The following is a 25,814-nucleotide window of genomic DNA, read 5'->3' as shown; positions in this document are numbered from 1 at the left end:
TTTATTTAACCTTTGCAATCTTTTGTATCTAGTCCACTTTGTTATAGTATCATCTGTCCACTCTGTTTTATTCTGATTAATTTTCCCGATCAATAGCATAAAAACTTAGAAAGATAATTCTCAATGGCTATGTGTTTTATTTACTAATATATACCTTTGTATCACAAAAATATTTACATCTGTGTACTTTATATCCCCAATTGCACAATATATACCTTGAGAATTAAAAATATGTCCTCTACTTTCTGTCATTTCCTCAACTATAATCCCTTCCCTTCCACCAAAATACTTGAAACTGTGCTATACACATAGCACAATGACTAAAATAATCATTGTTATTAAACTGCTAAGACATATATAAGCTAGCAATTTGGCAAATTAAGATAACCCAAAAATTTTAAAAACAAAAGTGAAATGTTAATACATGTTATATATGCAAAAATATGTGCAAGTTGCAAACTGATTAAATTTTTTAGAACAAAATACAAAAGATAATTTTAGGTGTCAAAAATATGATGGTGGGTTAAAAACACCCTAAATGCTAAGTTATTGAAAAATTTTTTTCTACTTTTAAACATTGTTTCATATTTATCCTAAATGCTAAGTTATTGAAAAAAACCTTTTTTTCTAGTTTTAAACATTGTTTCATACTCTACTGATATCAGAGAAAAGTAAAACATCTATTTCGTGGCTTTCGTAAGAACTGATTAGTGCTACACCTAATTTTACACAAAAAAAGTCTTCCTCAAAAGTTTGGTACATTAAATTTATGTTGTGTACATGGATAGGTTTATATCTAAGCCTGTTTTAGACACTTTCTAAGAGCTAATTATTTATAGGCATCCTGGAGACAATCTTTCTAAAGAAATCTGTTGGAAAAAATGATTTACATGCTTTATGAATCCAAATTTTTGTACACTGGATTTTTGTAAAGAAAAGTATACCAAAAAACATTTTTAATATTATAAATTATGATAAAAATAGTTCAGCCTTTTTCTTAATCCCTGAGATTTAAAAAATAGTTCCATTCCTAAAAAAAAAAATTTCTTCATACAAACCTACGTCTTGCAATGCCCACAGCCTTTCAGTAACCTAGGTTATTCAGAAATTTTTAGTTAGAAAGACACCAGGACAATAAATGACTGTTTTGTATTTTCAGCTTCATTTTAGCCTTCCTGTATTCACACCCTAGAGGTTTCAGATTTTTATCCACAAAGTGATTATGGTCTAGGATTGAATCAGATTTGTAACAAACATCTACTGGGATCCTTTGACCTATCATCGACGGGCAGAGCCAATATGTCTTCTAGCTCACTGAATCCTTTCACCTTACCTTAGGGACTTTCCACAGTGCTATATAGTTAGAAGCTTTCTTTCACAAATGACAAAAATGACTGAAAAATGATTTCAGAATAGAAAAATGGAAACTCAAGTAATTATATAGTGTCTAAAGTCTACTCTATATCTACCCACCTTAGTGCCTAAACATTTGAACGTGTACAGAAAGGGATATTCTTTAAGGTTGTAAATCTCATTATCTCTGACTTTATCTGATTACTGACATGCACCATTTATATTGACACTCCAATATATCCAGCCACATGATAGCATAAAACTTCCAACAGTGAACTACAATAGTCTAGAAACTATTATGATTTTTTTGTTTTCCAGAAAAAAATCAAGCATAAAGCTAATAAAATGAAACCTCTAATAAGTATACTTTCTTCTAAATAGAATATCAAAATGAAACTCTAACAGCAGTCATGCAACCATTTATAAATAAAATACAGACTCTTATTCTTTTTCCTAAAAAGGTAATTTGGCAAGTCATTCTCTCTTTTTTTGCTATTGGTCTCAAAATGTAGTTCTTCTCAAAAAATATAAAACATAAGAAGCATTTCCAAAGAGGGAAAAGAAAAATTTACAAAGTACAATATTTTTAAGCTACGAGCTATACAAAAATCTGTCACCATCTATGTTACAATTCTAGTAATCAATAAGGTACTTTTTTCCAATGTACAACTCAAAAATCAATTATATCAACTCTTTTGTATAGAGAAGCAGCACACCTTTCAGGCAACTAGTATTAATGAGTAGACATGACTATAGAATCTCCATCTGTTTCTCTGACAAAGCTGTGGCTACTCTAGTCTCTCACTGAAATTCCATTAATCTGGTGTACCAAGGTCCAATGCGAAAATCAAAACTGCATCTAACCCTTTATCAGCTCACAATAACCTACAAGTGAACTCTGCCTGTTAGCATGCAGCAAGTTATGATTTTGCTATCAATCAGGCAGTTGGCCAATAAAAAACAAAAAGGCAGGCTGAAAACAACCTACCTGGCAGGGTTTGGAAACTTTCTTTTTGTTATTTTCATCCCCATTCAATTTCTATACAGTGCCTGGACCTTGTAAGATTATGCATTATTCTCCTTGGCTGTGATTTAATTGCTACCAGCAATCAAGTCTAAGCATCACTGAAGTGTGCCTGAATTTCATTAGAAGATATAACTTATGCTACTTTCCTACAGTACCTAATAAACCATAAAGAAACCAAAACACATATGGCTTGAGGGAATAACTGGAAAATTAGGTGGCCATTTGGGAAATGAGTGAACTTTTGAACCAGAGGAATAGAGAAAAAGAAATATTAAAGCAAAAGACAGACTTAGAATGCACATAGAGATGTGCAGGTTTGACCTTTTCAGTACCTTGAAAATTACATTAGCATTATGAAAAATACATATCATGTTTAGAGTTTATAACCCATTGAAGTTCAGATACTTTGTTAGTGCCTTCCATAAGGTAAAAGTCAAAAGGACAAAACAACAATCTGATCTGACAAAAGGCCTTTTGGTGACCTGTGCTAATTTGGTTATGCTTATTGTTAAATGCATTATCTTTTTTATAATTAATATATTATTGGACTGAGGTCACATAATGAAGCAAATTTATTCATCAAAGGAAAGAGAACACACACAAAATCTAAGTTGAAGAGAGAAAAACTGATACATTGAGATGATATTTTAGAGTGAATATTAACTGTCCAAGTGGTAGTTTAAAAATTAATTTTAATAATGATATTCTTAGAAGGAAATGTGAAAGTATCAAAAATAGTATTATTTATATATCAAAAATGAGTAATACTACAGGTAAAAGTTTTAATCTGCTCAAGAATTGCTTAAACACTAATGAATAGGCACTATTAACAAAAAAACTTGATGTTACATATAAATGTTATTAAATAATATTTAAAATCAATAAAATAACCTTTTAACAATGATCTTTTAGTGTATTTCCTGAATATTTGGTTATAAAAATATATGATAAATTATTTACTCTTAAAAAGAAAACACAATAATGTAAATGCACTATAATTTAATAATAATTTACTTTTTCTAACAAGCTACTAGAGGATTTCTGGCTCTCATAGATATTTAATTGTTGAATTTCTTTTTAGGTTGCAAATTTTTCAGGAATACACATAGCACTCCCCTGTATATCAAAATATTTATGCTATTTTAAGAGACTGTGTATATATAGTATATGAATATATTCTCTGTATGTCTTAGTATAAATATTGTGTGTGTGTACACACATACATTCATATATACCAAATTTTACAGAGAAATAAAGCAATTATAATGTGCCTGAAAAATAGTACCACTTAAATAATAATTCATTGTTTTGTCTGAAAATATTATTTCTTTGATTATAAAACATTTTCTAGTAGAAATGCTTTTGAAGATGAGGTTGGAAAGGGTAATGCTCTGTTTTGGTGAAGAGAAAAGAAATGCTTATCTCTTTAAAAGATAGAAAGTGAATATAACAGCAAAAAAAAATCCCTCCCTTTACAAATAGAAATTAAATGTTTCCCAAAGCATAAAATTCAACATAAAATAGATATGACTATTATTGCTACACTTTGTGCAAAGTTCTGGATATAAAAAAAGATTGTTTTGTACTGAATCAGTGGTTAGAATGTTTATCACTTATGCATGTACTTGACTTATCCCCGTTCTGCAATAGACATAATTTTATACCTCATAAAAGCAATTTATGTTTCCAAAGGGGATAATCTGGATAACATAAAATGTGGAGTGCTCTGTTGCAGGAAGCATATTTTCATTCAGCAATTGTATTTAGAGATGGAACTGCACAGTTTGATCATCACATAGTGGCAGAAGGTATTATTCATTTCTATGTCTATGTGAAACTTTGAGTGCTACAAATTAATATGCATGACTAATTTATTGATACACATTCTTAATTTATAACTATATATTACCCTTATAAGGTTTCTATAATGCAGATGTACTCAATGGCTATAACAGAGAAAGTACATACTACACTAAAAACAAGTTTCATAACTTTGGCAACATTCAATAGCTTTTAGAAATTACTAAGAGATAAATTTATTATTAATTCAGTTAATACAAACACTGCAATATTACTGCATAATATGGTGCACTTTTAAGTGACAATATAAAAATGAAAATGTGTATTAAAAGAAGCATTTGATAAAAACCTGTCTCAATGTGAAGAGGCAATGTCAGAAAATTAATTTAATATTTTATTAGCTCATTTTGTATAAAGTTTTCAGAAAAAAATAGATCAAAAATCTTTTTTATTATTTATAAAATAAATAATACAGTAAGCCTTTAAGTAGCACAATAAAATTAAGCAAGAATCTGGTAATATTAAATTAACTAACAAACTGTTACTAATAACATTCATATGATGATACAGGCACTCTCTCAAACATTTTAGTGAAGAAAATTTCCAAGAAAAAGAACCAACTACATACTTAGGAAAACCTCACTAGAACCACTAGAGAGAGCTGTTTTGTTCCTTAAAAGGTTTTGGTAAAGGTAAGTTAACCCAAGCCTCTATGTTCATCTGCTTTCTCATAAAACTACCACCTATATACATAGCATTGTTTTGTGTGAGTGTCAGAGTTATGTGGGAAAATGTCACATACCATCAGAGAGGGCTTCATCGTCTTTATCATATCGTTCTGAGGCTAACGAAACAGTGTCTGGAGGCCCAGCAAAAGGGTTATCATATTCTTCCCCATCTTCTGCATCACCTGTTAAAAAAAAAAAAAAAAAAATCAGAGAACTGCCTTTTTATACTTTAGCCATTTAAAGTAATGTTACTTAATGTTACTGTTAGTTTGTTAGAAGAGGTAAATTCTACTAGTAAATCGAGTCATTGTCATGGAAAAACAAAGCAAACTTCTAAAACTAGGTAAAAACAGGTCTTATTTTAGTTTATAGCCATTGTAACTTAGATACAGTAAGAGTTTTTGAAGGTCATTATACAATTGCTTATTTATGACACAAAAGGATACAGTCCAAAATTATGATGATCTCTACAAAGAAGAATCCAAAAAGTAGAAGCAGGGTAACAGAGTGTATATCCAAACAAACAAGAACAAAATAACAGTAACAACAACAACAACAAAACCCAGGAAGCACAACAGAAAACATAAGACAAGTAATTCCATTTACCTATTCAATAATTTGAAAAATTATGATGAGAAACTAATAATGAAGCTGTATGAATATTTTGTATTTTCATTAAAAATCACAGGATTAGAGAGGATTCAAAATAATCTGTTGCATTTTCCAGAGCACAAATCTTTTATAGAAAAAACTGCTTTAAAATTTTCATAATCTTTTTAAATTCAAGTAAGGGTAATTTACAAACTAGACACTTTCAGTTTGATTCAATGGTATGTTATTATTTTTTAATGTTCTGGCCAGTTTCCTACTTGATTTTCAAATCCTAGGTTCGTTGGTCGATTTTTTTTTATTGATTTTTCTATTTTAGGCTAATTAATCTCCACCAGATCTTGTGGTTTCAATTTTTTCCATATAATGATTTAAAATAATTTTTTTAAAAAAAACACAAATATGTGCTAGCCCAGTTACACATAAGCATTCATTTCTCACCCAGATTTCACAACAAAGAAAAATGTATGCTTAATTCTATATTAAGTATTTGACTGTTGAATTCAAGTTGCCTGACAGAAAAACAGCCACCTCAGGGATTAACCTTAAAGCACAAGGGAAATCCCCATAGGAACCGCAGAGTGCCTATAGTATTACTTTTGAACCACAGTTCCTGGCAGATCCAGATTAGAGCCACTTGTCTCTCCAAAAGGTATCTGTGTCCTCTGACACCCATTTGATGGGTGTCACCCTATTTGTTACCACATTTTTGGTAGAGAAAATAGCCTCTCTCAAGACAACACTGTCCAAATAATTTTTAAAAAATGCATATTCCTATTTCCTTATAATTTTGCCACTTCACGAGCAATTGTCATCAGAGACATCGCTCATTAAGACGATAAGGGCAGAACACAGAGATGGCTATATTGTCATCCTTAGGGATTCTACTACTAGGTACAGTAAATATGGTGATGTTACTCCCACAGTTAAAATTCTAAGGAACACATAAATACTACTTATTCTTTGGGACTTAATTTCTCTTTCTTTTGAGATGTTCAAAGTCCTTTTCAGAACACTCAATGATCCCTTACAATATTTCTCTTATGAAAAGAAGAAGAGTGCTAGGTTGGTGGCAGTGCTCACGCCTGTAATCTCAGCTACTCAGCATGCTTGAGGCCAAAGGATTGCTTGTGGCCAGGAATTAGACACCAGGCTGGGCAACATAGTGAGACCACATCTCTAAATAAAAACAATTAGCCAGGCATGGTGGCCTGCACCTATAGTCACATCTGTGGGAGGCTGAGGTAAGACGACCGCTTGAGCCCAGGAGTTTGAGGCTGCAGTGAGCTATAACTGCACCACTGCATTCCAACCTGGGCAACAGACCAAGACCCCATCTCTAAAAAAAAATTTTTTTAACAAAAGAAGAGTACTCTGATTTCAACTATAAGGTAGGAAGGAACTTCATAAAGTGCTAGTAAACACGTTTTGATCATGTTACAACAGTTCATGGAATATGTACCAACAGGGATCAAGAAATTCTCAGTTACTCTTAGTTGTTGGAGTATCTTTACATTCTTAATGAAGTTAAGAATTTTTGTGGTATGAATTTTCTAAGAATATTTCATATCTCACACAAAAAAAATCTTGCTGAAAAAAAAGTATTAGGATACTTCAAAAACATTACTAGAACTTAGCATGTGGCATATTTTGCTATTATGACTATTTAAAAAGAACAGTAAAACCAAATAATATATAGCAAAGATTTTGAAAAAAATTCGGATATTCAGGCTTAAATTATATTAAATTCTATGTGGAAGTAAACAGAAAAAATTAAAAGTTTTTAAAATTAGAAGTAATTATCCTTTGATAACATCCATTATTATGTGTGCATATATATCTGTATATATGCATTTATATACACATACATACACACAAATGCAAACACCAGTCTATATTCAATGAATATGTATAAATATATACATACATATCAACAGTTCATTACTAAAGCTATAAACTCAATAATATCTAATATGAGTTAAGAGTATTTATTCTACACAAACTGATCACTAACAGGTGAAAGACCTGAGAGTCTTTCATGGTTTGGTTTTTATTAAAGTCATGGTTTTGACTTTTATAGAAAGTCATGGTTTCGGTTTTTATTTAAAAAAATAGGCTGGGTGCGGTGGCTCACGCCTATAATCCCAGCACTGTAGGAGGCCAAGGCACGTGGATCACCTGAGCTCAGCAGTTTGAGACCAGCCTGGCCAACATAGCAAAACCCTATCTCCACTAAATATACAAAAGTTAGCCAGGCATGATGGCAGGCACCTGTAATCCCAGCTACTCGGGAGGCTGAGGCAGGGAGAACTGCTTGAACCCGGAAGGCAGTGAGCCAAGATCATGCCACTGCAGTGGGCCAAGATTATGCCACTGCACTCCAGCCTGGGCAAGAGAGTGAGACTCCATCTCAAAAAATAAAAATAAAACACTTTGGGGTTATATATTAAAACGAAATTGTCTTCAACTTACCCATTCTAAGAATTGCAGCTCATTGCAAGTATTTTTTTTTTTAATCAGTGTGATGTTTATATTTACCTAAGACAAAATGAATTAAGTACTGCTACTGGCTTCATTTCTTCATTTTTTTCTCCCCAAAATCCTTTGAATTAACTCAGAAAGCAAAGAATCTATATGCTACATATACAGGGATAGCCCCTTTTTAACCTGCATTAAGTTGAAAGGACACATCATTTTTCAAGATGGTCTTCTTCATCTTAACATTGTTCCAGTGATGGTCCATCCCTTTTCCTCCCCCCTAATTTTTTTTCAACCCAGTAAAGAGTAAAAGCTGCTGTCTTATAAGGAGTTTTAACTGAACACAGGGGTCACTATTGAGTAGTGCAAAGCATTTTTCCTCCCCAGGGGCTATTTGTAGTTATACCTGCAAAGACTTCTATAAATTTAAAAAAAAAAAAGTTCAACTTGCATTTATGTAATACAAAACTGAACTCCAAATCAACAATAGGCATCAGGTAAACATATCCAATATAATTTACAGACATAAGTGAAAGCATTACAGCTAATCACACATCTAAAGAAAAGCACACTCAAATGAAATGTCTACAGAATCATTAGTTGGCAGCCATTCTATTACAATCACACATAATATCAGTGGTGCTGTGAGCCTGTGCTACTGACAATAGCATAAATTTTGCATCTCATTTCTGTGGTCATAAAATTAATGATCAGTTTAAAAATACTTCTTTGTAAAAGTTATTGCACAAAGAAAAGACATGAATGTGTCCCTGTTATGTACTCACAAGGATAATTATGGGGTTGTTGCTCATTAATACTGTTTCTTGTTTCCCTAGAAAAGCATTTGATTTATCCCACAACTTTCAAAAGTTTAATTAATGATACAAAGTTAACAGAATAAAAGACAATGATCCCAGACTTACCTTCCTATAATTTCAGTAGTAACAAACATTGCAACAAACTCAAGGTTTAATCATACTACAGCAGCATATTTTTCTGAAAAACATTTTTAAATTTATACTAGCTGAGATCAAATTACTATTAGCCATTCTTTTTGATATGGTTCATCATCAATTAACATTTTCCCAAATGCCTAGAGATGTAGCCCAACAACAACTGAACAGTCAAAATCTCTACAACCATTGAAGCTGATTTACCCAATTTGTTGCTTGTTTTTTCAACACAGCCCTATTTTAAACACAATCAGGTAAACAGGAAATGAAGTAATACACAGGTTGAACATCCCTAAATCAACAGAACTCCAAAATGTTCCAAAATCCAAAACTTTTTGAGTGTCAACACGACAACACAAGTGGAAAATTCCATGCCTAACATCTTTGCTTTCTAATGGTTCAATGTACGCAAACTTTAGTTCAGGCACAAAATTACAAGGTGTATATGAAACATAAATGAATTTAGTGTCCACACTTAGGTTCCGTCCCCAAGATAGCTCATTACATATAAGCAAATGTCCCAAAATGCAAAATCTGAAACACTTCTGGTCCCAAGAACTTTGGATAAGGGATACTACTAAACCTGTACCTAAAATCGGAGTGATAACCATTCCTTCTTACTGAAAGACAAACGGGGAAAAACTACTCTAGTGGAAATAAATTAATTTATAATTCTCTACATAGTTTACTTGTCTAATTTTTCAAGTAATAATATATAGCTAAATATACATAATTAAGCATTTCACTTGTCATTTCTTCAGGAAAAGTTTCATTCTTAAGGCTTTGAAGGATCTAGGTCACTGAAAAGATGATTCTCCTCATAATTCTTCTACAATAGGAGGGCATGCAAATACTAAAGACAACTTCTGGCACAAAACTGGGGCAGAGCTTTAAAATAAGAAAAAACCATTTTTCAAGCACTGCCTGTGAAATATACTTCTACTACTACAGGTCCCATCATTTCAAACATGCTTAAGACATTTGTACAAGGCCAATGGTGGGGGTAGGTGGTAGAAGGAAAAAGCTGTGAATTATTTCCTCGGATTTCACTGTGAAGTTATCGTTCAACAGAAAACACACTATGTTAGGAAGGGTAAAAAAAGGAAATTAAACATCATCCAAACTCCAGACTTTTCTGCTATTCTTATTCTGCTATTCTTAGTCCATTAAAAACTTAAGAAATAGTATGAGTGAGAAGGTCAAAGGAAACTGCTTTCTAAGTAAATCTATGCATATTTAACAATATCAATAAAATCTTAAGGCAAAATCTATTTTTTTTTTTTTTTTTTTTACAGTTAGAGCAAAAAGATTTTAAAGGAGAAAATGAGACTTTTAGCTGTAGCACCTGAAGCAGTGTATCCCCTTTTTCAAAACTGTAGACACTAGGCCAGGCACAGTGGCCCACACCTGCCCGGCACTTTGGGAGGCCAAGGTGGGCAGATTACCGGAGGTCAGGAGTTCAAGACCAGCCTGACCAACATGGTGAAACCCCATCGCTCCTAAAAATACAAAAAATTAGCTGGGTGTGGTGGTGGATGCCTATAATCCCAGCTACTCAGGAGGCTGAGGCAGGACAATCACTTGAACCCAGGAGGTAGAGGTTGTAGTGAGCAGAGATCGCGCCACTGTACCCCAGCCTGGGTGTGACAGAGTGAGACTCCATCTCAAAAAAAAAAAAAAAAAAAAACTGTAGACACTAACATTTTACGAATTTGAAAAAAAAATCTCATGAAATATTTGACTAATGCTAATACATATGCCCTGCCCTTCTTTTAATAATTGATAATTTTCCCCCAAATTGTTTGAAAACTGAATTTATGAATCAAGATCAACTTAAATCTTCTTGACAAATGAAGTTGAATCTGAGAATACGCATTAATATTTATTAAACACCTACTATGTACTTTCACATTATCTTATTTCAGTATATCATTCTATAAAGAAAGTAATCACACCTAAATCATCTCTGGAGAAAACCGAGACTAATACATGATCAAGACACAACCACAGGAAAAATTTTTTATCATGTACTTAATATATACAGTATTAGAAAATTCTACTTATTAGTCAATAACGGTATTTACTAAATAGTAATATATTCTCATTGCAAAAATAATTATTTCAAGTCACATTAAGAGACCTATGATCTTGTTATGTGATAGAGAACAATGCTGAAATAATCACATAGCATAATTCCAGTGCATGAAGTCTAAATTCGGGAGGATACTTTATAGTATGAGGCAATATTGCAAGTAAAAAACTAAGGTTAGAAACTAGGTTATTCTGTCGGCCGAGCACAGTGACTCATGCCTGTAAGTCCCAGCACTTTGCGAGGCCAAGGCAGGTGGATCTCTTGAGCCCAGGAGTTCAAGACCAGCCTGGGCAACATGGCGAAAACCCATCTCTACAAAGAAATACAATACGCAGGCAGCGTACCTATAGTCCCAGCTACTCAGGAGGCTAAATGGAAAAAGGATCACCTCAGCCTCCCAAAGGAGCTGGGGGAGGCTGAAGCTGCAGTGAGTCATGATCACACCACTCTACTCCAGCCTGGATGACAGAGTGAGATCCTAGCTCAAAAAAAAGGAAAAGGAAAAGAAAAAAAGAAACTAGGTTATTCTGTCACGTACAATACTTTGAAGGATATAAGAAGGAACTATCTGTTCCAGATAAAACAAGCAATATTTCAAATGAATAACAAGCACTAAAGTAAGCAAGAAGTGTTCTAGCTGATTAGATTCAAATCTTTCCTAAGTACAAGTAAAATTAAGGAATTCAGAAAATCAGCTGATAATTATTCTAAAGCTGCAATTTGTCAGATCTCTTCAATAGAGGAATCAAGACTTGCAGATATAAGGATAAAACAAGAATTTTAATAAATGAAAAAGAAAGTTTTAAAACAATAGCTTTCTACGGAAATGAATATAAACAACTGAAAAATTAGCTTAATACACAAGCTTCAATATCTAGAAGCCACTGTAATAAAATGAGTTTCTACCAGTGTGAACTATTCTCACCCCAAAAAATGGAAATATCAAAAAAATCTCCTAAGATCTATGCAGCCTAGTGTTTCAACTACCATATCAACTCAATTAATTTTAAATTTTAAGAACTGACAGCCACGCATGGTGGCTCATGCCTGTAATCCATCACTTTGGGAGGCTGAGGCAGCTGATCTCTTGAGCCCAGGAACTTGAGACCAGCCTATGACACATGGCAAAACCTCGTTTTTAAAAAAAAAAAAAAATTAGCTGGGCATGGAGGCAAGCACCTATAGTTCCATCTACTCCAGAGGCTGAGGTGGAAGGATCATTTGAGCCTGGAAGGCGGAGGTTGCACTGAGCCAAGATGGTGCCACTGCACTCCAGCCTGAGATGCAGAGTGAGACCCTGTCTTCTCAGCAAACTATCGCAAGGACAAAAAACCAAACATCGCATGTTCTCACTCATAGGTGGGAATTGAACAATGAGAACACTTGGATACAGGAAGGGGGACATCACACACCGGGGCCTGTTGTGGGGTGGTGGGGGTGGGGAGGGATAGCATTAGGAGATATACCTAATGTAAATGACGAGTCAATGGGTGCAGCACAGCAACATGGCACATGTATACATATGTAACAAACCTGCACGTTGTGCACATGTACCCTAGAACTTAAAGTATAATAATTAAAAAAAAAAAAAAGAAATACCTCAAACTGTAAAATACGTATTGTTAAATCTCAGGATGGGAGATTATCTAGAGTAGAAGGGAAGGATTTGTGAGGGAAGTAAGGAAGGATGATACACATCTGTGTGCATTAGAGAAATTAATAACCGACTTATTAAATATGAATAAATTTGAATTAACTCTTTTTATTTAAGAACTCTCTACCTGGTCCTTTTTTTCCCCCCAATAGTGACATCAAAATGATACTTAACTGTCATTTAAAATACATATATGCATATATGTAAATAAAATAAGGGTGTAAAGGTAGAATGGAGGAAAAAGGTTATGTTCACAACGTGACCCTACATTGACTACAGAGAGAGAGAGACAAGAGGGAAGAGAAAGGATGGGAAAACAGCCAAAAGAATTCTGCCCAGACCTCCTTGGATAAAGATAATCCAAAACCTCAAAGGGTAAATGTCAGGTGAAGAAAAGGCAACACCACCAAAACATACTTAGAATTGAATTTACTCAATGTAGAGACCTGAAAATAAATTCCTATTTTTAAAAACAGATGTACTCGATATTGAATAATTACTTTGCAACTATTAAGTCTGTACCCTTTACTATGCCTAACAAAGTACAGGAATAGTCTTTTTAGAACAAAGCTGAATATACTTTGAGTATACAATGGCATAAAAGTACTCAGCTCATATTTCTCCAAGGTATACATCTAATTCATCTACAGGCTTACTTCTGAACAGGCACTCTTCATGATTAGTTAACTCAATACAGCAGTATTGAACTACAAATGACTTATTCAGAGGAAAATGATTATGAGCAATCTCTAAATTCTATGCTATTTGAACTCCTATTTTATGCTCATTTTTCAATTTCTATCAAATACCATATAAATTTCCATTCTCTTTAGAGACAAAGAATGCATCTCAGTAATGTAATTTTAATATCCACACACCTGAACGAATTCTAAAACAAAATACCAAAGGGAAAGTTTCTATACTATTACTGATCTATACACAATTACACAATTACTTCATATCATGCTTTTTTAGCTTAAAAATTTTTAATGTACAAATAATTAAGCCACAAAGCACAATGCAAGTTCAATAATCAGTGGAAATAATACGCCTTTTAAGAGAGGCAGAATCTGATATCTAATATTCTTCCATAAAGTATACTACATAATAAAAGTTATCGTAATTAAAATGCATAAATTCATTTCTACATTCATCTAAACAAAATGTAGCATAATTAAACCCATAGTTTAGGATTTCTTGTGGAGCACAAGAAAAAGTGGGTACTTACAGGGAATAGTTTCCTGCTCATTTCTTTATTTAAGTGTTAAAAATCTTAATATGAAAAAAAAAATCTCTTCTCATTCCCTTCAATCATACCAATCTTGATGATCTAATGGGAAAATGAACTGTGACTTCCTTTTAATTGATTTTAGGTTTGTCTGGTTAAGTCCTTTGTTTATTGAAACTGTTACCACCTTCTCACTTATCAGTTGGCACAAATACGATTTACTCTGGGATCTGCTAGCTTCAGTTAGAAGATGCCATACTGTGTGTCTTCCTCAAACCCAGAACCTAGCTCCATGGAGGTTAACTAACCTCATATTGTAACCCTCACACCAGCACCCTCAAGCTGTATGTCATAACCTATGAATAAGTATCATGGAAGTAAGGGCCAGACCCAGTTTCCCTTAAAGAATTGAATATATAACGTAGTAGGAAGCTCCTATACCTTTCCTGATCTGGTTTTCAGTCTGCTAAGCAGCTGTCTCTCAAATCTAGAGGGAGACAATCAGGTTATCAGCATTCTCACATATTTCAAAAAAAAAGAAACTGAATTCCCTTCTTTAAAAAATGTCTATGGCCCCTATGTATTCATATCAAAATAACCACAAGGAAAATAAAAACTTCACTTGAAAAGGATTTTATTGTTTGTTCTCTAACAAAAATTTATACTGTTTTCAAAACATCCTTCAAAAACATTACCTGTGAGCACTCAGCCACAGGCCCTTCTCCCACCACCACTATAAAATAATCTCTGCAGTGTTAAATGGCAGTGGGCTAGTATCTCACCTCTGTTTCACCAAGTTATTCCACGTGTAATTGCACGTTTTTACCCTTCCTAACAAATTTCTGCCACAATGTACTCTAAGAAACACAAAACCTAAGAATGTTAAATGCCTAAGATTTCTGCATCAGAAGACTGTGCAGAGTAAATTCTGGATATACTTTTAAATTTTCTTCTCAGCAGGGGGAGCTAGCACTCTCATCTTGAAGGTCTAAGTATACATTACGGAAATCTAAATTTTAATTCCAACTATCAAATTTCAGTATGTGTTATATTATCCTATTGAAAATCTCCACAGAGGAAAAAAATTTTCAAGTTTGCCAAACAAGAAAACTTACCTTTGTCTTGAAATTCCTGAAGATAGCTACAAAATAAAGAACATTATATTTTTAAATGAGGTTGAAAAATCAAAACAAGGTCTAATCAGTAACAGTAATTAAAATCCAAAATCTGTATTAAAAATACACACCTTGATATACATTAGAAAAAACTAATTCCTGTCCTGAAATGACAATTCCAAAATGCTTAAAAATTTTAAATAAAATAATTTTTAAAGATCTAAGTACAGTAGTAAAATGAGGATATATCTTTAATACCTATGACATGTAAATATATTACATTTATTCATATAAAGTAGTAACAATTAAAAGAATTCTCTTTCTTCAGTGTCAGGTATTTTCTGTATATTAAAATCCTCAATCCACCTTTGTCTTATCATTTAAACCAAATATACCCTCAGATAATCAAAATAAACAGTTGAATTCTGCTAGAATGCTCAGAAAAATACACAATCAAGAAGGGTATTATGATAAGCATATCTGTGTTTAACAACTATATAGTGGAAATCTATTTTTTGCCCTTCAAAAATACTTAACATCAATTAAATTAGAACATGAAAAATTTAACTCCATAATAATCGATTTCTTATTAAAATGTTAGTTACAAAACTGCTTCTATGTAAGAAATCAGTAAACAAAAGGTAAGTGACTTACATAGACTTTACATCTTTTATCTTCTTAATAAGGGATTCTCTCTTTTCCTTTGCTTTCTTGGATAAATTTTCTCCTTTCAGTATGTCTGCTACAAATGTTTCAACATCTAAACCACGCAATATAAGAAACAGGATAGAAATTGTAAGAAATAAAGGTTTTGTGAAAATAAATAGGACAATGATTGTTTCTACACATAAGTGTTAATAGCTGTACAATTTGTTATAGTTATCATTCCAAAGCATAACAGTTGAAGTGTGTTTCAAATACTAAGTTGAACAAATCTGATCACCACTTAGCTAATAAAATTTGTACGTTCTACTTATGCTTACCACAGCAAATACTATTTGGATGTCTGGCATCATTAAACAAGGAAGAAGCACACAAGTTTTAATAAACTATGGTGCCCCGTAAAACAAATTCTTTATATGGAAGCAAGCACCAAGCTTTTATGCATGTGTTAATATCATTTTCTAGTATTTTGTAAGTTCCTGTGTGAAAATGTCATTCATATTATTATGCCTAATGGCAACTAATGTCTCTGGCAAGGGTCTGTTTTCCCTAGTACAATCAATTTTCAGGTATATCCAACATGTAATGCTTTAAAGGAAAAAGTAAATCCACTTTTCTAGCCAAGATTCCCAAATCAAGCCCTCCTCCTTCCTACCTACCCACTCATTCTGACTACCCTCAAATAAAAAAGATAACCAGCTGTGTAGTTTTGTGAGCTATTGCTTCTTGCCTTGGTATTACCACCTGAAATATTTCTTAAGGAAGAAGTACAAACATAAGTTCTTCCACTATGTAAAAATACAGTCACCAAGAAACAAGATTTCTGTGGCTTCATGTAACATTCCCTCATAGCCTCTTTTTTTAACTTTAGTAAACTTCCAAATTACGGTGCTGTCTAGTTCTCTCTAGTGTAAAATTCCAACAAGTCCTTACAGGTTCAATTTTTATACTAGTTCCATTCTTATTATTCATGGAATACTGTGCAATTTTAATTTTATTTTCAGAATTTCACAGCTCATTTTGAAATATCTAATATAGAGGATAAAATTAAAAGATGTTTAAGTAGGCATGGCTATAAATAATTGATTATTTCATATGGAAGGGATATATGTTTTACTTTTTCCTTAACTACTTTGTATAGCATCAAAACAATACTACGTATAAATAGTTCAAAGTAGTATAATAAACAATCTCTCAACTGTACTTAACAATTAACCATTTAAAACCTAGTATATGTGATAGAATGTTTGTAATTCTTGATTACAAAAGTATCTTGATCCAATGAGGAAAGCTGATTAAACTTTTACACATTCATAATAAATGTGTAAAGGTAATTTCTCACTAAGTCAATATGACAAGTAAAAGAATTAAGAATACTGTAATAATTTTAAAAAACAGCTTATGGTTTGAAGTCTATTAACAACTAATGTGTTAAAAATAAGTATCAAAATGAAATGAAAGCAAATGTCACAGCTTCTCTTTCCTTGAGTTATATTAACAACTAATGTATTAAAAAATAAGTATCAAAATCAAATGAAAGCAAATGTCACAGCTTCTCTTTCTTTGAGTTATATTTTGATGAGGGGGACACAGAGACATAATCTAGTACCAGTGCAAATTAGACACAGACTTCTAAAGTGAATTCAAAATAACAAAACTTATGAAGAAGCATGTTGCTCTAAAAGCTTTAAATTTTATGCCCAGAAGAGCAAGCAACCTTTGGACATTTCGATATTAGCTGAAATGGAAAAGATCACTGGCTCCCCTGAGATCATTACAGTAACTTTTGCAAGAAAGTGGAATAAGGGAAGAAGCAACATCCCTACTGCTGATTCTTCTTCCAACCAGACTCAATAGGAAGAATCACTGGCCCAATGACTGGGGAATAGTCTGCTTAATGTTATTTTCACTCAATGTTTGCCTTTGATTCCCTCTTCCATGAGTATTTGCCTATTTTATAGTTTCATTATACAATCCAAATTTAAACAAACAATCTATTTTCTATCTCTGGAAGTAATAACAATGAATTGCCCCCAAGAGTTTTTTTCTTTAAAAGGTCATTTCAGTTTCATAAAAACTCAGAAAAAAAAAAGGCTGCAATAAATACTCTCTACATAGTGCTCTCTAACGCCCCCAAACATGTTTTTAAAATACTGATCCATGTTACTATTTTATGACAAAGTATTTTTTGAAAGAGTGTGGGACTGTAGGAAGAATCGGTATTTTTCAAGGATGGCAGAAATTCAGAGATTGGGTATGGTCTTTTTTTTTTTTTTTTTTTAGAGTAGCCTTTTTTAATACACTTATTCCTAAGCTTTTCCCAGAAAAGGTTTAAAGCAACTAAAATTATTTAATAAAGAGTGATTTTTCGTGATTATTTCTCAAAGGTGATGTGGAGAGAGTAGAAATTGCTTTGCTAAAAAAATTTAAAAATTTAAAAAACTTTAAACTGGAAGCGGTTCCCGAAATAATTTTAGTTTGTTGACTGTCCACAGACTTGGTTGGTTTTTAAGCTTTTGAAATCTAGGTTATTTCTTAAAATCTACACTTTACCCGTTTCTTTTAGAATCGAATGAAATCAGCCTCTTCCAGGCACAGGAGACTCCTAGACGTGCCGGTGGCCTTCGGCCGGTGCCTGAGCAACACACCGATCCTGATCTCGCAACGCAAAGACAGACCAAGCGCCGCAAAGAAGTTGTAGGGCTGTGAGATGCTCCAGCTCTGCCCTCGGAGAAACGCACTTCAGTGTTAAACTCCAGGGTTCCTCTCAGGCGGAGCAGTGAGCATGGAGAGCCGGGTCTGGGGCAGAGCCCTCGCCAGACAAATGGGGCTGGATCTGTGGCTTTGTAGCTCACAGCCAGGGTAATATTTCAAAAGCAAGCAATAAAAGTCTTGGGCGAATCAAGTGTTCCTCTGGCTGGTTGGAGAAGAGATTTGAAGCTTTTTATTGTGCTCTAAATAGCCCTGCAAATGGTAAACTAGCAAGCACAGTAAACTAGCAAGAGCGTTAGCCCTCTTCTACCTTCCTTTGAGGGTCGTGTTCCTCGGTTAATATGTAGATTTCACCATTCCGGACTGCCCGTAATTCAGGGAAACGCAGTAATTTGATTACAAGAAAAGGTCAGCCTCCCTCGCTCGACTCTTGGCCCGGTTTTTAGAATTCTGCCTCGGAGGCAGAGGCTCAACTCACACTCTCACGCATACTGGCCACGGGAGAGAAGCGTGGGAGGCCCACTCTGCGCCCGCAGGAAAGGGTTTAACTATCAGGTCTAACTACCCCCACCCACCCCCATCTCCTGCCTCCGGGCCGGCAGCCAAATAGACTGCAGAGTCTGCACTGCTTGCATTTAACCCCAGAATTACCCCTATCTCCATCAGCCTCCACTCCAGCCCAAGTCATCAGCAGGAAAAAGTTATCCTGGTGAAAGTAGACGTGATGGGATTTTAGTTCCTATTACACCTTAACACTGTCAAGAGTAAACCTTATCTCACGGTACAGCTGTAAGGATCTGGGGGAGAAGCCCTCTGAAAAGATCAGATTTACAACTGCTCTGTCGATAAATGTTAAGGTCTGAAAACAAAATTAAAAGTTGACGTATACTGGCTCAGCAATCTTGAGCAGTTTAAGTTAGAAATCTCTCAATTGCCATGGAGACCCCAAGAGGCAAACACATCAAATCACTGAATAGTACTCCAATTTTCCTTTTTTCCCCCTTTTAACATATAGACCTCCTAAAAAACAGCCACTCCACCTTTCCCTAGAGTCGCAAGTGGTTGGGACAAATATCTAACACACACACTAACTGCTTTCTACCAACTACTACACAGATCACATAGTGAAAAGGTGGAACTACACCAGGTCAGAACACTTTAAATTTTTTTGCAAATGATAAAATAACTCTCAGTTTCTGGATGTAGTAGCACAGATTCCCACTCTTGAAAAGCAGTTTGGCCACTTGTCCTCACCACCCCCGACTATCAAACAGCCTAGAATAGGGCTTGCATGTTAAAAGGTTAAAAACAAGTCACAAAGGTAACACCTCCTCTTCCTGCCTAGTCCTCCAACCACCCAATACCTCCTGACACATGCATATACACACATTCAGCCTCCGTGATGGCCTGAATTGTATGGGGGAGGGGGAGGGAGCAAGAATTGGACTGAATCTACCACCATATGCTCAGCCGCAAATCAATAAAATAAAGGTAAAACCAATCACACAGCACCCCCATGGCCTTTCTAACTTAATTCCACATCTCTCTCTACATTGTGAATTGGGCCAGATTTCTCACATTCATTGAGATATGCTGTCACCAAACAATATGATAGGGATCCTAGCCTAGAATGTAAGCTGCCGTCAGGAAAAAAAAAAAAAAAAGACATGCTCTTCTCTGTTAAAGCAGGGTATGGCTCTGACCAAACAGCTACTGATAAACATAAAAATCAATTAAACTGGGCACATGCAAATCAACAGCGCCAAATGCCCAAAGTTGGAAAATGGCTAATCGAAAAGTTATTGATTGTTCTAACTGATGTCCTTCCCTGATTACTTAGCACTTTTACAGGTTAGAGATGAACCAGACTTTTCAAACAAGGAAAAGGTGACACGAACTGGCACAAGAGCTCTCATGGTACAATGGGTAAAACATACCAGAGTCTTACAATCCAATCATTGGACAAAATTTCCAAAATTGACTTTGGGAAGCTAAATGATATATTTTGATAAAAAGCTGGGCTGTTTAAAGGTAGGGCTGAACATCTTTCAACCCTAAAAGATGACTCTTGATAAATAGCACCTTATAATAATCAAAACCTTTTTACTACATATTTTCAAAGAAGCCACAGTGAATAACACATTAGTCTGAGATTTACACTATATTCACTTTTAGGCAGCTCTATTGTAATGTGTTCAGAATGTGATTGAAAAAGAAATGAAAACTCAGTGGAATGAAAAAGACAGACTTAGCTTTAATTGGAAAAGACAAACTAAGTGAATAATGAGTATATAAAATCTAGCCTATGCCACTTTTATCACCCATATATGACACTTAATCTGAAATTTATGAGAGACAACTAAACTGTGTTTCAAATCACCAGCAGCTTTTCCTACTCTGTTGTGTCTACCTTCTTTCTAGTAATACTTTAATGCTGGTAACAGGAGCAATAAGCCCATTTGCAAATTTTTCATATAATGCTAATTTTTTAATATGTTTAGATTCTTCTTTTTGAAGAAAACCAATGATAATTTGGTTTGGGTAGCTATAAAAACTGTACGTAGTATCAAGAGCCTTATATAGTAATGAGATGAAAATACTTTCATTGGACAGCCATGACAAAAGATCTCCTCCCAAGAAAAAGCAGGACATTATATACTTAAAATAGGCAAATAATTTTCCTAACACCACATCTTAATTCATCAGTATTATTTAACCCATAAAAAAAAACTCTGTAAACCTCTAGTCCCTTAATTTACATATATTCCTATTTCTAGAAAAGAGTATCTTGGAGGTACAATAGATTTCATTTTGAGATTAAATGTTCTCATATCAACTTTATGCTCTTTAGTGATTGCTGCCCAAATGGGGCAGGCTTGTTCTTGCTCCATAGGAAAATCCAGGTGCTAAGGAGGTAGGTGACTACTGGTGACTCAGTAGGTGGCACTCTTCCCTTTACATACTCAGCCAATGTCCCAGAAGGAAGTTATGGGACACTAGATACACCATACATAATTCTCATAGGAAAAATAAAACCGAAATGTTGACCAAATTATAAATGGAACTTTGGAAAGGTGGAAATTAAACTGTAATATACTCAGCATTGAAAAAATTCTGCCTCTATTTCAAATAAATTGCACTCTTCACCTAGTGCCCCTACAGGAATCCTTTTAGGGACTGATTATATACCCCAAATAATATTGTGTGAAAAAAAATTCACATATTATAATCAATGTGTGAAGATAATCAATGGCCCCTAAACATACTGATTATCTTCACACATAATGTGTGGGAAAAAAAATTTTAATTTTCTAAAAATTCCCAGTAGGGAAAATGTGGTATTTCTAATCAAGAGTGCCATGTGAACAAAACCTCAAGATCACTTTGCAGAAACTATATAACCACTTTATTTATTGTTTGTTTGGTTTGGTTTGATTTTTCAGAGCACTAACAAACACTATTTTCTTCTTTTAACAATGGTTTCATTTGCTAATTTAGTAAACAGAAAATAACATCTTCTTAGAGCTTTCCTTTTAAAATTTGTTGTCCTAAAACAAATGAATGAGGATGAATGAGAAGATCTGATTGCAAGCCACTAACAAACCATTATTTAAAGGGTGATTAAACAAATGAAGGAGGCTGGAGGGAAGTGGTTCTAGTTCCTCTTACTTTCTTGCCTGCCTAGAGAAAAAAAAAATCACATAAATCAAGATTATTCTTGCTGCTAGTCCTAGTCAAAATATTTGGATGTGAGAGAAGATTAAATGGACTAGATTTGGGAATTTGATTTCAATTATCCAGGCTAAACCTGTTCTTCCATTGTTGTAGAAAAGAAAAAAATCAAAGGTTGCCTGTAATGCATATGGCAGCTCAAAATTTGCTTTCAACAACGAAATTCTGTAAGTCCTTTTCTGTTCATATAACCAAAAGAATAATCAACATTTTATAAAAAGCATAGGTCTTCAAGACTGACTCCACAGAAAATATAACTAAAAGTCAAACCAGACAGCCACTTTTTCAATGGTATCTTTACACAACACATGTGAGTTAACAATAACAACCTCTTTTTTTTTTTTTTTTTTTTTTTTTACATTTCTATGGAATGGTCTTTATAGGGGAAAGAAGAAGGGAGAGGGAACAAATGTTGAAAGTATAGCGTAGAACTGCCATAATCAGACAGAAAAATAAAGAGAAAGAAAAATAATAAATAAGAATACACTTGAGTACCTATCCCTTTTAAGCAGGTGAAATTTCAAACAGTACATATGACATATAATGATTTAGATAATAGGCATATGGAACACAAACAGATACATCTAAGCAACATTATTTTAACAGTCATTATCTTTTGATTATATATTCGTCTTTCTAAAAACAAAGGACTTTAAACCCCTGAAAAGTTTAGTTCCTTATCTTCTCTACCTTGGAATTCTAGCATAGTACCATGCATTCTAAGAGCACTCAACTGTTAACTACAACACCATTACCAATATCTCCTCAGTTTCAAAGAAATATACTAAATAAGCCAGCAATATCTCTAATATTCAAACCAATATAAATTCTTCTATAATGTTAGTTACTCTAAATCTAGTCATATTCTATTACCGAATACACTTGAATTATGAAAAGAATCATGTACAATGCTAACAATATTTTTAGATGAAATACATGAAATAATTGCTGACAGCATCTATTCTTGAAGCCTTCTCTACCTCAGAAAAGATTTTAATTACAGTCAAACATAAAATGTTAACAACTTTCCAAATAAGTTTTTTTAAAACCTGAAAAACACTGATTTGTTAAATTTCTTTAAATATAAATACGCCCCAACTCACTTTCATACTTCTTGAAAATATCCTCTGAAAATAAAGTGCAATCCAAATTTCTAATTCCAAAAGTTTTAATGTAATTTTTTAATACTTCATGTGTGTTTTAATGTGATTTGCTTTAATAATATAAAATAGTGAAAATGTCAATAAAATGACTTTAAAATAATTTCAGATGTTATGCTAGTATATTACCTGACTAAAGAGAGAAGACAGAAATATATTGGAAGTTAGCATTGGCAGATAACTTAAATATGTAATTTTGAGTTTTTAGTTAAATTACACAAATAAGGGTCACATGAAATACTTAATGATCTATGGGGATAAGAGAATAAAGGTTCTCATGACCTACATATCATATTATCTGTGATGTATGATTATGGATCCAAATAACAAACTGTACTATGGGAGGTACCAAGCTTTAAAACATGCACCTAGAGGTCTATATGTTATTTCTTAAATTCAAAAATACAGACATAGAATATCCTGAAAATGGTTTCATCTATTTTTGGAATAATGATAAACATTTTTCTGCACTGGTTATTACAATAATATTCTGAACAAACAATTCCAGCATTGTAAAAACAAAGAATATTAAGTGTAGTAAAACAAAATCAGTAATCATGTGATGTAATAAAGCTGCCTGAAGTCAGTCTTTAGACTTCTTTAACTATTTCCCTTAGTGGTACCCTTTAATGACAACAAGCATTTCTTACAGTGAAAGACTATCCCACCACAAATGCATTCAACATACTGTACCATAATCATACAAACATAAGTCTACATTCATACACTTAGTTTTAATTTCCCTACCATATTAATAATGCCAAGCACTAAAACTGAATGACAGCATATTAGGAGATTTGGACTCACATTGCTATAGGAGTAACTCATTATTTCAAATGTCACATTTTAGATGACATTGCTTTTTAAGAGTTAGAATAAGCAATCTGTAATCTAGTTATTCATGAACAATACTGAGAGACAAATATTTTATAGACATCTAAAACTAAAAATCAAAATTCAGTTTCCAGAATTCTGACGTACACAAGACAAAATAAATGATGGCTGAAATTCCAGAACATTAAGATAGGTAAGATTTGTGCTACCTTAAAAACATGTATTTTCTACCTTGTACAGAAATATAAATTTTTATTGGTTCTTAGTTAACATACACACCTCCATATCCAGTAAATTAATGTAGTAGTGGATTCATAATGCTACTGAAGAACCACGTTTTTAGCTCCTGAAACAAGTTCCTATAAATGGTAATGTAAAACTGAAAAAGGGAACATAAGGGTACAAAGATGAAGTACTTTCATCGTGTCACACAGGAAGTAGAACTTTAACATATCCTTCCTTTTTTGCTTTAACATATTACTGAGGCTGGAGACAAGTGGCCATTTGAGAACCAGACCTTCTTCAAAAGTCTTAAACGTGAGTGAGCTGAATGTTTAAGAAAAATGGGAGTTTTAGAAATGACAAACTCTTTCACCCCATAACCCCTAACACCTGTGGCTCTGACAGCTCTTTGCATCTCTACATCCTCTACCTCCATTGGCCAGACCACCCAAGAACTACTTATTTGACTTCTGCTCCCTTCTGCCTGCTCACGCAGCATTCATTATCATTATCATTCTCTCTCCCTCTTCCACTCTTCCTCCCCCGCCCTTCTGTCTCTCTCTCTCACACACACACACACACACACCGTCTTCACAATGCACATAGAAACGTCCTGATCTCATTTGTGTAGATCACCAAAAAGGGCTTCGACACCATCCCCGCACCAAATTTCAACACACACGTCCACTCCCTTTCTGAGACAAAACAACCCCTCTTCTCTCCTCCCTGTGCCGACCCCACTGGCTAGAAGACGTGGGAAGCGCGGGGAGGGAGGATAAGGGCTCTGAATGCTTCTGTTCCCACCGGCTCACCGTTCCCTCGCCCCCGCCCCAACAGCATTACCGTCGCCTTCCCGCTCTTTACCTGCCAACAGGTTCCTAATTTCCTCAGGGAGGGGGTAGGGAGAGGAGGTGCTGCTGGGGTTGGGCATGTTAGGGAGCGCAGGGCGTGCGGGGAAAGGACCTGCGCTGAAAAGGTGACCGACGGGGTGGGGCTGCGGCTGCGACCTAGACTCAGGCTAGCGGCCCGGATAAGAACAGCGGGGCTACGAGTCGGGACACTGCCGGGCCGGGGCTCACAACAAGGAAGTCACTGAGTCTCCAGCGAGCTGCCGCTGGACTGACGGCCCAGCCCCGCCCAGAGGGTCGGGGCGGGGAGATGGGTGGGAAGGGACACGAAAGGCCGGAGGGGTCCAACTGCGCATGTGTATTCCTCGGTTTTCCCGGCCCCAGAAGAAAGAGCCTGTGGGCAAGCCACGCCCACCGCTACGCCGGGAAGCAGGAGGAGGAGCCACTGGTGGGAAGGGGGCGGACTGAGGCTGCGTCACCTGATGCTGCATCACCTGATCCAGCGTGCGAAGCGCCTTACAGCCATTTTTGGTACTGGTGCCATCACGACTGCTGATCGTTTCTCCAAGATTCCGGAAAGAAATGTATCCGTGATACAGAGTGTAT

The 25,814-nt window shown here is 34.6% G+C and overlaps 1 protein-coding gene and 1 long non-coding RNA gene across 14 annotated transcripts in view; one reads left to right on the top strand and one right to left on the bottom strand.

Moving 5' to 3' along the window:
* LOC131384548 (uncharacterized) overlaps window positions 1–18,388 on the top strand; it is a 53,862-nt gene extending 35,474 nt beyond the window's left edge. The window contains exon 3 of the long non-coding RNA XR_009215516.1: window positions 18,267–18,388. This is a non-coding gene — a long non-coding RNA (uncharacterized LOC131384548). The remainder of the gene's footprint in view (window positions 1–18,266) is intronic.
* Window positions 1–25,565, bottom strand: part of SKAP2 (src kinase associated phosphoprotein 2) — a 218,836-nt gene extending 193,271 nt beyond the window's left edge. For 8 of the 13 annotated variants that reach the window (XR_009215503.1, XR_009215505.1, XR_009215508.1 and 5 more), the window contains exons 1-4: window positions 25,225–25,564; window positions 15,692–15,797; window positions 15,038–15,063; window positions 4,983–5,090 (exon numbers count right to left, since the gene is read on the bottom strand). Coding sequence is in view for 1 of the 13 variants with exons in the window: in XM_032758872.2 (XP_032614763.1) it covers window positions 4,983–5,090; window positions 15,038–15,063; window positions 15,692–15,797; window positions 25,225–25,291 (307 nt within the window). In the remaining 12 variants the exon portion in view is untranslated. Of the gene's footprint in view, window positions 1–4,982; window positions 5,091–15,037; window positions 15,064–15,691; window positions 15,798–24,417; window positions 24,518–25,224 lie in introns of all 13 variants that reach the window. The other 5 variants (XR_009215509.1, XR_009215510.1, XR_009215512.1 and 2 more) reach the window with 2 other exon arrangements.
* Between the last annotated feature and the right edge of the window lie 249 nt (window positions 25,566–25,814).

The sequence above is a fragment of the Hylobates moloch genome, unplaced genomic scaffold (assembly GCF_009828535.3).
Source record: "Hylobates moloch isolate HMO894 unplaced genomic scaffold, HMol_V3 SCAFFOLD_1, whole genome shotgun sequence".
NCBI classification, from domain to species: domain Eukaryota; kingdom Metazoa; phylum Chordata; class Mammalia; order Primates; family Hylobatidae; genus Hylobates; species Hylobates moloch.
This window is presented reverse-complemented; position numbering and strand designations above follow the sequence as displayed.